The sequence below is a fragment of the Heterodontus francisci genome, chromosome 29, assembly GCF_036365525.1.
Source record: "Heterodontus francisci isolate sHetFra1 chromosome 29, sHetFra1.hap1, whole genome shotgun sequence".
Taxonomy (NCBI): domain Eukaryota; kingdom Metazoa; phylum Chordata; class Chondrichthyes; order Heterodontiformes; family Heterodontidae; genus Heterodontus; species Heterodontus francisci.
Window position 1 is genome coordinate 5,343,308 of NC_090399.1, and position 12,514 is coordinate 5,355,821.

At 48.3% G+C, this 12,514-nt stretch overlaps 1 protein-coding gene across 1 annotated transcript in view; it reads left to right on the plus strand.

Annotated features, from left to right (window-relative positions):
* The first annotated feature begins 6,013 nt into the window (after positions 1-6,013).
* The window catches only part of atf6b (activating transcription factor 6 beta), a 122,133-nt gene continuing 115,632 nt past the window's right edge, over positions 6,014-12,514 (plus strand). The window contains exon 1 of the mRNA XM_068009381.1: positions 6,014-6,268. Within this exon, the coding sequence (XP_067865482.1) occupies positions 6,196-6,268 (73 nt within the window). The 5' untranslated portion in view covers positions 6,014-6,195. The remainder of the gene's footprint in view (positions 6,269-12,514) is intronic.

Sequence of the window (12,514 nt, forward strand, 5' to 3'; positions counted from 1 at the left end):
GTAAATGAAGTCCTTTCCAAGTACGGTAACTGTTGAAATGTAGAAAACAGCAGCCAATTTGTGCATAGTAAGATCCCACAAATAGTGATGTGATAAAGACTAAATCTGTTTTAGTAATGCTGGTTTTGTGATAAATATTGACCAGGACTCCAGGGATGTTGAAAAATGGCAAAAACCCAATTGGGTGCAGGATGTTGGTCCTTGTTACACCTGTTTGACCCCATAAAGCAGGTAAAACAAGGTCCAATTTCTACCCCATTATCCACAAGCACAGAATTAATATCCACATTAAACATTCAAATCCCTCCACTGGCACCATCAACTCCAAGGCTGTTACATACCTGAAGAACATTAACTCCTGGATCTATCAGTGTAACTTATTAAGGACTGTAGATTGTAGTGGGTAGAACAAGGCCCCTAGTGTAATTAGTATTTTTTTAATTAAGGGAGTAACTAATTGATCTAATGGTAAGTCATGACAGGAAAGCTCAGCCCCGTGACATGCTCCTCCTGCGCTATGTGGGAAATCAGGGATGTTTCCAGGAGTTGTAGGCGAAGGTAGGTAGTGCAGGAGTCCCCTGTGACCACCCCCCTCTCAAACAGATATACTGCTTGGATACTGTTGGGGGGATGACCTCCCAGGGGAAAACAGCAACAGCCAAAGTCGTGGCACTATGGAAAGCTCTGCTGCACAGCAGGGGGGGAAAAGGGGTGGAAGAGCGAAAGTGATAGGGGATTCCATTGTAAGGGGTGCAGATAGGTGTTTCTGTGGCCGCAAATGAGGTTCCAGGATGGTATGTTGCTTCCCTGGTGCTAGGGTCAAGGATGTCTCGGAGCGGCTGCAGGACATTCTGAAGGGGGAAGGTGAACAGTCAGAGGTCATGATACACATTGGTACCAATGACATGGGTAGAAAGAGGGATGAGGTCCTGCAACAAGAGTTTAGGGAGCCAGTTAGCAAATGAAAAAGCAGGACCACAAAGGTTGCAATCTCTGGATTTCTCCCTTTGCCACATGCTAGTGAGTATAGGAATAGAGGATGAATGCGTGGCTGAGGAGATGGTACAGGAGGGAGGGCTTTAGGTTCCTGGGTCTGTTTCTGGCAAAGGTGGGACCTGGACAACTGTACAAGTTGGATGGGTTGCAACTGAACCGGAACAGGACCCACATCCTTGCTGGGAGCTTTGCTAGTGCTGTTTTGGGGGGGAAGGTGGGGGGGGGGGGGGGGGGGGGAGGGGTTTAAACTAATTTGGCAGGGGGATGGGATACAGAGTGGAGGTAGAGTAGGGGGTGAGGCACAAACAAATATAGAAAACTGAGTCAGTCTGGAAGGCAGAGCAAATATAGACCTGTTAAGGCACAAGTGAAAAATGCAAGGCTGGATTGCATCTATTTTAATGCAAGGAGTCTTACTAGTAAGGCAGATGAATTGAGGACATTGATTAGCACATGGGATTATGATATTAATGCTCTCACAAAGACATGGCTGAGGGAGGGGCAGGACTGGCAACTCAAAATTCCAGGGTATCCAATCTTCAGGCGTGATAGGGGAGGGGATAAAAGAGGAGGTGGTATTGCACTGTTGATCAAGGAGTCAATTATTGCAGTAAGGAGGGATGATATCTTAGAACAAAGAACAGTACAGCACAGGAACAGGCCATTCAGCCCTCCAAGCCTGCGCCGATCTTGATGCCTGCCTCAACTAACACCTTCTGCACTTCCGGGGCCCATATCCCTCTATTCCCTTCCTATTCATAAAATTGTCAAGATGTCTCTTAAACGTCGCTATCGTATCTGCTTCCACCACCTCCCCTGGCAGCAAGTTCCAGGCACTCATGACTCTCTGTGTAAAAAACTTGCCTCGCACATCCCCTCTAAACTTTGCCCCTCGCACCTTAAACCTATGTCCCTTAGTAACTGACTCTTCCACCCTGGGAAAAAGCTTCTGACTATCCACTCTGTCCATGCCGCTCATAACTTTGTAAACCTCTATCATGTCGCCCCTCCACCTCCGCCGTTCCAGTGAAAACAATCTAAGTTTTTCCAACCTCTCCTCATAGCTAATGCCCTCCAGACCAGGCAACATCCTGGTAAACCTCCTCTGTACCCTCTCCAAAGCCTCCACATCCTTCTGGTAGTGAGGCGACCAGAATTGCACGCAATATTCTAAGTGTGGCCTAACTAAAGTTCTGTACAGCTGCAACATGACTTGCCTATTTTTATACTCTATGACCCAACCGATGAAGGCAAGCATGCCGTATGCCTTCTTCACTACCTTATCCACTTTCAGTGACCTGTGGACCTGTACGCCCAGATCTCTCTGCCTGTCAATACTCCTAAGGGTTCTGCCATTTACTGTATACCTCCCACCTGCATTAGACCTTCCAAAATGCATTACCTCACATTTGCCCGGATTGAACTCCATCTGCCATTTCTCTGCCCAAGTCTCCAACCGATCTATATCCTGCTGTATCCTCTGACAATCCTCATCATTATCCGCAACTCCACCAACCTTTGTGTGGTCCACAAACCTACTAATCAGACCAGCTACATTTTCCTCCAAATCATTTAGATATACTGCAAACAGCAAAGGTCCCAGCACTGATCCCTGCGGAACACCACTAGTCACATCCCTCCATTCAGAAAAACACCCATCCACTGATACCCTCTGTCTTCTATGACCGAGCCAGTTCTGTATCCATCTTGCCAGCTCACCTCTGATCCCGTGTGACTTCACCTTTTGTACCAGTCTGCCATGAGGGACCTTGTCAAAGGCTTTACTAAAGTCCATATAGATAACATCCACTGCCCTTCATCAATCATCTTCGTCACTTCCTCAAAAAACTCAATCAAATTCGTAAGACACGACGTCCCCTTCACAAAACCATGCTGTCTCTCGCTAATAAGTTTGTTTGTTTCCAAATGGGAGTAAATCCTGTCCCGAATAATCCTCTCTAATAGTTTCCCTACCACTGACGTAAGGCTCACCGGCCTATAATTTCCAGAATTATCCTTGCCACCCTTCTTAAACAAAGGCTATCTGCACTCCCTTCCCTCGGCTCATCATCCACCAAGTCCTTCTCCTTGGTGAATACTGATGCAAAGTACTCATTTAGCACCTCACCCATTTCCTCTGGCTCCACACATAGATTCCCATCTCTGTCCTTGAGTGGGCCAACCCTTTCCCTGGTTACCCTCTTGCTCTTTATATATGTATAAAAAGCCTTGTGATTTTCCTTAATCCTGTTTGCCAATGACATTTCATGACCTCTTTTAGCCCTCCTAACTCCTTGCTTAAGTTCCTTCCTACTTTCTTTATATTCCTCAAGTACTTCATCTGTTCCTAGCCTTCCAGCCCTTACAAATGCTTCCTTTTTCTTTTTGACTCGGCTCACAATATCCCGTGTTATTCAAGGTTCCCGAAACTTGCCAAACTTGTCTTTCTTCCTCACAGGAACATGCTGGTCCTGGATTCTAATCAGCTGACATTTGAAAGACTCCCACATGTCAGATGTTGATTTACCCTCAAACAGCCGCCCCCAATCTAAATTCTTCAGTTCCTGCCTAATATTGTTATAATTAGCCTTCCCCCAATTTAGCACCTTCACCCGAGGACTACTCTTATCCTTATTCACAAGTACCTTAAAACTTATGGAATTCTGGTCACTGCTCCCGAAATGCTCCCCCACTGAACCTTCGACCACCTGGCCGGGCTCATTCCCCAATACCAGGTCCAGAATGGCCATTCCTCAAATGAGGTTGCTCAAATGATGCCATATGGGTAGAACTTAAGAATAAAAGGGGGGTAATCACTTGGCTGGGAGTGTACTACAGGCCTCCAAACAGTCAGGGAGAGATAGAGGAACAGATATGTAGGCAAATCTCAGAGAGGTGTAAAAATAATAGGGTAATGATAGTAGGGAATGTCAACTTCCCCAATATCAACTGGGATAGTCTCAGTGCAAAAGGCTTAAAGGGGCAGGAATTCTTAAAATGTATACAGGAGAGCATTTTGAGCCAGCATGTCGAAAGTCCTACAAGAGAATGGGCGGTACTGGACCAAATCCGAGGGAATGAAGCCGGACAAATGGTAGAAATGTCAGTGGGAGAGCATTTCGGGGATTGTGACCATAACTCTGTAAGATTTAGGGTAGTTATGGAAAAGGACAAAGATGGACCAGAAATAAAGGTACTGAATTGGGGGAAGGCCCATTTCAATTTGATAAAACAGAATCTGGCCAAAGTGGATGCGGAGCAGCTACTTGTAGGAAAGTCTACATCAGACCAGTAGGAGTCATTCAAAGAGGAAATAGTGAGAGTTCAGAGTCAACATGTACCCATGAAGGTGAAGGGTAGGACCAACAAGTCCAGGGAACCCTGGATATCAAGGCATATAGAGGATTGGATCAGGAAAAAAAAGGAAGCTTATGGCAGCAGCATGCAATAGACAGAGCTAAGCGATCCCATCACCAACGGATCAGATCGCAGCTCTGCAGTCCTGCCACACCCAGCCGTGAATAGTGGTGGACAATTAAACAACTAACTGGAGGAGGTGGATCCACAAATATCCCCATCCTCAATGATGGGGGAGCCCAGCACATCAGTGCGAAAGATAAGGCTGAAGCATTTGCAACAATCTTCAGCCAGAAGTGCCCAGTTGATGATCCATCTTAGCCTCCTCCTGAAGTCCCCAGCATCACAGATGCCAGACTTCAGCCAATTCGATTCACTCCACATGATATCAAGAAATGACTGAAGGCACTGGATACTGCAAAGGCTATGGGTCCTGACAATATTCCGGCAATAGTACGGAAGACCTGTGCTTCAGAACTTGCCGCACCCCTAGCTCAGCTATTGCAGTACAACACTGGCATCTACCCGGCAATGTGGAAAATTGCCCAGGTATGTCCTGTACACAAAAAGCAGGACGAGTGCAACCCGGCCAATTAACGCCCCATAAGTCTTCAACAATGCTATCAAGCGGCACTTGCTTAGCAATAACCTGCTCAGTGACGCTCAGTTTGGGTTCCACCAGGGCCACTCAGCTACTGACCTCATTAAAGCCTTGGACAAAAGAGTCGAACTCGAGTGGTGAGGTGAGAGTGACTGCCCCTGATTTATCATCTCACTGGAAGGGCAGCACCTCTGTCAATTAGCAAACTGAACAAGTCATGGGAAGCTGGGAAGAGGAGTGGACCATTCAGCCCCTCGAGGCTTCTCCATCTCTTGATCAGATCATGTCTGATCTGTATCTCAACTCCATTTAACAGCCTGAACTCCAATGCACTGCATCCTCCATTAATCCAATGTAGAATCCACAAGGAAAACCAGCAACATTCTCCTGTTCCTACTACACAACTCTGGACCTGCAATTCTGCCCATTATCATATTACTGCCTGTGGGATCTTGCTGTGCACAAATAGCTAACTGACAGCAATGACCACACTTCGATAAAAGTCCTTCATTGTCTCTCAAGCCCATTGGGCGGTCTGAGCGGGGAAAAGACACTGTTTCCAAATAGAAGAAAGGCGGGTGTCCAGGCCGAAGTTCCCTGCAAGCGGATTGGTTATAACACATGTCACTCAGAGGATGGGCTGCGGGATTGTGGACGCGGAATGGCCGGAGTTCCCGTCACTCAGATTGAGCGATTCGGGTCTCTGGAGGCGGACTGGTCAAAGCAACTGTCACTCAGCGTTAGGGAGGCGGGTTTCAGTTACCTTGGACGCGGATTGGCCGGAGCGACGATCACACAGATTGGATGAGGCGGGATTCCGGTGCGGAGCGCCTGGAGTCTGACTGGTTCTGACACCTGTCAGTCAGAAGGACTGTGGAGGAAATCGGGCATTCGATTGGTCCAAACGTTTTTCGATCAGATTGTGGGAGACAGGATTCTGGAGGCTGATTGGTCGGAATGACTGTCAATCAGAGTGAGGACGGCTACTCTGGGAAAGCGGATCGGTCAGGTAGCCTGTCAGTCAGAGTGAGGGAGGCGGGTTTCCGGGGCGGGGCCCAGGCCTCAGTGGGAGTTGGCCTCGGATCTCGGGCAGTGAGTTTGGGCCGAGTGGGAGTGAGGCGGCGCTGGGTTCCTGTTTTGGCGAGTTGTCGCGGGCGGCCGCTGCTTGATTTTATGCTCAGGGTTTATATTATTTAAAACTTTAGACTTGTTATTATTCACTGAGTGGAAGCGGGGACGTCATGGCAACGGATTTGGTGAGCGAGCTGGAGAGTCGCTTCTTCCCCGAAAACCTGCTGAGCAGCGAGGCCTGGGGTAAGGAGGAAGAGGAGGGGGGATTGAGGGCGAGGAGTGGGTGGGATTGAGGGCGAGGAGTGGGTGGGATTGAGGGCGAGGAGTGGGTGGGATTGAGGGCGAGGAGGGGGGATTGAGGATGGGATTGAGGTGAGGAGGGGGGAGTGAGGGTGGGATTGAGGGCGAGGAGGGGGTGGGATTGAGGGCGAGGAGGGGGTGGGATTGAGGGCGAGGAGGGGGTGGGATTGAGGGTGGGATTGTGGGCGAGGAGGGGGTGGGATTGAGGGCGAGGAGGGGGTGGGATTGAGGATGGGATTGAGGGCGAGGAGGGGGGGATTGAGGGCGAGGAGGGGGGGATTGAGGGCGAGGAGGGGGGGGATTGAGGTGAGGAGGGGGGAGTGAGGGTGGGATTGAGGGCGAGGAGGGGGTGGGATTGAGGGCGAGGAGGGGGTGGGATTGAGGATGGGATTGAGGGCGAGGAGGGGGGGGATTGAGGGCGAGGAGGGGGGGGATTGAGGGCGAGGAGGAGGGGGGATTGAGGGCGAGGAGGAGGGGGGATTGAGGGCGAGGAGGAGGGGGGATTGAGGGCGAGGAGGAGGGGGGATTGAGGGCGAGGAGGAGGGGGGATTGAGGGCGAGGAGGAGGGGGGATTGAGGGCGAGGAGGAGGGGGGATTGAGGGCGAGGAGGAGGGGGGATTGAGGGCGAGGAGGAGGGGGGATTGAGGGCGAGGAGGAGGGGGGATTGAGGGCGAGGAGGAGGGGGGATTGAGGGCGAGGAGGAGGGGGGGCGATTGAGGGCGAGGAGGAGGGGGGGCGATTGAGGGCGAGGAGGGGGGGGGATTGAGGGCGAGGAGGGGGGGGATTGAGGGCGAGGAGGGGGGGATTGAGGGCGAGGAGGGGGGGATTGAGGGCGAGGAGGGGGGGATTGAGGGGGAGGGGGGATTGAGGGGGAGGGGGGATTGAGGGGGAGGGGGAGGGGGATTGAGGGCGAGGGGGAGGGGGATTGAGGGCGAGGGGGAGGGGGGATTGAGGGCGAGGGGGAGGGGGATTGAGGGCGAGGGGGAGGGGGGATTGAGGGCGAGGGGGGGAGGAGGAGGGGGGAGGAGGAGGGGGGATTGAGGGCGAGGGGGGGAGGAGGGGGGGGATTGAGGGCGAGGGGGGGTGGGATTGAGGGCGAGGATTTCAGGGGGAGTGAGGGTGCAGTTGAGGGTGAGTTGTTGGGGATTGGGGAGGGTCCTGATGTGCAGTTTGTGAGGTGCCAGTTGTGCTGTGTCTGAAATCTGTTTCATTGATTATTTGTATATCTTTGTGCATCGACTGTGTGTAATTTCTGTTACTGTCTGCTGAGCAGGAACCTGTGCAATGATGCCATTGTTTCCTTTGACTAGTTGACCCTGTTTATGGTCTCAGTTATGACAATACGTCTCTGTAGGGAGAGTGTGTGGTTGCCAGTGTTTACAGGGGTTCCCTGGGTGTGTGTCACAGGGGGTTCTCGGCATGGAATAGTTTGGAAACATCTTCTGGAAAAATGGGTGAGATTGAGACTGTGTTGTGAAGTTCTCTTGGCTGCTGTTTAAAAATTTCATGTCATCCTTATTATTGTAGCACAAGATGCTGAAGCAAAATGGAGTGTGCTTTTTTAAAAAATAGAAATATGGCCTTTGGGTGTCCAGTTTCATATTTTACACATGTCCCTAAACCATTGAGAAACTGAACTGTGCAGTCCTGCAGCAGAAAGATTCAGAATATGTAACTTTCAGATACCGTTCCACCTGGTGAGGTGACTGCTCACAGATTGAGTGTAACTGGGTGGGGTAAGGAGTTTGGTACGGCCTGGACGATACTTTGTAGTGGATTATTACACATCGGGGAAACACATGTAAGTTTTGTTTGCAAACACATGGTGTGCTGACCAGTGAATGAGCTGTAGTCCTGGCTGGTGGGTCCAGGATGTACTGCAGATGGTGCAGATCTAATGTGTAATCCATTGGAAGGTTCTACACGGAATTACATACCTGCCAAGTCTCAGTTATTTGGAGTGGGCACGATATATAATGTGATTAGTAAATAAACAAACCACAGCTGTCTCTTCAGCTGCCTAGGTCTGAGGCACTGGAATTCCCTCCCTAAACCTCTCCAGCCTCTCTACCTCACTCTCCTTCTCCAAGACGCCCCTTAAATCTGACCTGTTTGACCAAGCTTTTGGTCACCTGTACCCGTATCTACTTCTGTCAAATTTTGTTTGACAGAGCATAAAGGTGATTGTAAAAAGAACCAAGAGGCAACATGAGGAAACATCATTTTACACAGTGAGTCGTGATCTGGAAAAGATTGCCTGAAAGAATGGTGAAAACAGATCCAATATTAACATTCAAAAAGGAATTGGATAAATATTTGAAGGGGAAAAGTTTTCAGGGCTCTGAGGGGTGGAACTAATTGGTTAGCTCTGCCAAAAAGCCAGCACAGACACGATAGGCTGAATGGCCTGCTCCTGTGCTGTCTGCTTCCATAACTCTATAATAACACTCCTGGGAAATGCTTTGGGACATTTCACTATGTCAGAGGCACTATATAAATGCACGTCAATTTCTGTAGTCACAGAGCTGTTTCGGTTTAGATTCAGAGAGAAAGTCTGCTCCCAATGTTTACCAAAATCCACTTGCCTTATCCCAGTGGCAAACTGATGACCTCAGTGTTTTTCTGGTGTTGGAGAGAATGACAGGAGCCATAGTGAGAGCTTGTATTTACTGTCGAAAAACATGTCGAAGTGTGAAGACAAATGGAGAAACAGCTCTGCTTCCCAGATAAAGGAGTGGATTTAGAGGTGTAATCATCAGAGATCAGCTCCCAGTCTCCGCTCTCCTGGAATTGAAACTAAAGCAATTCTGGTAGCAAAGCTTTTAAAATGTGCATGAACTAACTGGGAAATGAGCATGGACTTAGTGTAAATTATCAGGGAACTCTTGGACAGGAGTGGGGGAAATGCCGGAATCTATTATTCGGTATGTGGTAACAGAGCACTTAGAAAATCATATGAATGGGCAAAGTCAACTCAGATTTAGTTTAGTTTAGCAATACAGCACTGAAACAGGCCCTTCGGCCCACCGAGTCTGTGCCGACCATCAACCACCCATTTACACTAATCCTACACTAATCCCATATTCCTACCACATCCCCACCTGTCCCTATATTTTCCTACCACCTACCTATACTAGGGGGCAATTTGTAATGGCCGATTTACCTATCAACCTGCAAGTCTTTTGGCTGTGGGAGGAAACCGGAGCACCCGGAGGAAACCCACGCAGACACAGGGAGAACTTGCAAACTCCACACAGGCAGTACCCGGAATCGAACCCGGGTCGCTGGAGCTGTGAGGCTGCGGTGCTAACCACTGCGCCACTGTGCCGCCCAATAAAAAAAAATAAGAAAGAGAAATCGTGTTTGACAAATCTGTTAGTTTCTTGAGGTTGTAACTAGCGGAGTAGATAAGGGGGAACCAGTGGTGTCGGGTATTTGGATTTTTAAAAAGCATTTGATAAGGTGCCACACAAGATTATTGCACAAAATTGGGACTCATGGGATTGGGGGTGATACATTAGCATGAGTTGAGGATTGGCTAACAGAAAACAGTGAGTAGGAATAAACTGGTCGTTTTCAGGTTGACAGATTGTAACTCATGAGGTACCACAAGGATCAGTGCTTGGGCCTCGGCTATTTGCAATCTATATTAATGACTTAAATGAGAGATCGAGTAATGGATGCAAGTTTGCTGCTGATACAAAATCAGACAGAAAAGAAGGTTGTGAGGAGGACACAGAGGCTGTAAAGGGACATGGGTGAAGCGAGAGGGCAAGAAGGTAGATGGACTGCAATGTGAGGAAGTGGGAAGTTATCCACTTTGGTGGGAAAAGTAAAAAAAGCGGAATATTTTTTGAATGGTGAGACTGGGAAATGTTGGTCTTCAAGCCTGTTTCTACAAAAATCACAAAGTTAGCATGCAGAGAGAGCAAGGAATTAGGAAAGCAAATGACATGGTAACCTTTATTACAAGGGGATTGGAGCGTATGAATGAAGGAGTCTTGCTGCAGTTGTATAGGGCCTTGGTGAGAGCACATCTGGAATACTGTTTACAATTTCTCTTTACCCAAGGAAGGAAATACTTGCTTTCAAGAGACAGGAGCGAAGATTCACTAGATTGATTCCTGAGATGAGATTGTTCTATGTGGTGGAAGTGAGTAGATTAGGCCTATATTCCCACAAGTTCAGAAGAATGAGAGGTGAAGCCTGGCTACTCGACCGAGACCTGACTACATGGGTCGGGTCTACGTTCTTGGTCCAACAATCGGGCTCTGGTCAGGTTGGACTGGATGATGCTGCTTCTGGGAAGTCACGGGATCGGGCTTACCAATGATTCCCCACAACTCCAGCTGCAGGAATAGCCTGCTACCGGAACGGATGAAGGATATTCAGTTTGTGGCGGGTCGGGCACAAAATAAAAATGAAAGGACTCTGGCTCGGGTCGGTTTCGAATTGGCTGTGGTCAGGTCGGGCCCAGCTCGGGTTTTAATTTTATACCCAAGCCAGGCTTTAATGAGAGGTGATCTCGTTGAAACATATAAAATGCTTAAGGGACTTGACGGGGTAGATGGTGAAAGGATGTTTCCACTGGCTGAGGAGTCTGGAACTTAAGGGTTAACAGTCTCAAAATAAGGGATCAAGCATTTAGGACTGAGATGAGGAGAAATTTCTTCAGAGGATTGTGGACCTTTTGGAATTCTCTAGCCCTGTGAGTCAAGATGCTCAGTTGTTGAGTTTATTTAAGTCAGTGATCGATTGATTTTTTTGGAAACGTGGGAATGAGGGGATATGAGGATAGTGCGGGAAGGTGGAATTGAGGTAGATGATCAGTCAGGATCTTACTGAATGGCAGAGCAGGCTCGAGGGGCTGAATGGCCTCCTCCGGCTCCTATTTGTGTTCTTATCCAATAATATGGTGGGAATTCTTGGTCATGGGTTAAAGACGATCTGTGCACGGGATATTCGGTTTATTTTCAGTGAGGGGAGCTGTCATCTATTGTCAGCTGTGTATTTGTTTAAATTAGACTCGTAGTGAAATGAATCTGCTGATAGCTGGGGTGTGGGACAGAAATGATGGGATCAGCAATGGCAGGAAATGATGCTTTGTGAGGACTATCTCAGTTACACATTGTCACGATTTGTGTCTGACAGTTTCTAGCACAGGGCAGGACATACTGCAATAATAGTGTGTATTAATCCTGTAGAAACAAAGACTTGCATTTATATAACGCCTTTCACAACCTCAGGATGACGTGAAGAGGTTAATGAAGTACTTTTTGAAGTGTGGTCACTGTTGTAACATAGGAATCGGGGCAGCCATGCAGGTACAGCATGTAATAAGGAAGGCAAATGGATTTTTTGCATTTATTGCTAAAGGAATAGAATATAAAAGTAAGGAAGTGTTGCTGCATCTGTACAAGGCATTAGTGAGACCACACCTGGTGTATTGTGTACGGTTTTGTTCCCCTTACTTGAGGATGGATGTAGTTGCATTGGAGGCAGTTCAGAGGAGGTTTACTAAATTGATACCAGGGTTGAGGGGTTTGTCTTAAGAGAGATTGAGCAGTTTCGGCCTTTACTCTCCAGTGTTTAGAAGAATGAGAGGAGATCTAATTGAGGTCAAATAAGATGATTAAGGGGATTGGCAAAGTAGACAGAGAGAGGATGTTTCCACTTGTGGGGCAATCTAGAACGAGAGGTCATAGTTTTAGGATGAGGGGTAGCAGATTTAAAACAGAGATGAGGAGAAATTAATTCTCTCAAAGGGTCGTGAATCTGTGGAATTCACTATCCCGGAGTGCGGTGGATCCCGGGACATTGAGTAAATTGAAAGAGGAGATACAGATTTTTAATTAGTGATGGGTTGAAGGGTTATGGAGAAAGGGCAGGAAAGTGGAGTTAAGGCCGAGATGAGATCAATCATGATCATATTAAATGGCGGAGCAGGCTCGAGGGGCTGAATTGCCTATTCCTGCTCCTAGTTCTTATGTTATGTAAACTCCCACAAACAGCAGTGTGATAATGATCAGATCAGCTGCCTTTTTTCTTTTTGAGAATTTGTTTGAGGACTAAGTGTTGTCCAGGACACTGGGGAGAGCTCCCCCACTCCTCTTCAAAATTGTGCTTTTGAATTTTACATCCACCGAAGGGGGCAGATGGCGAAACGTTGCATCCAAAAGACTGCGCCTC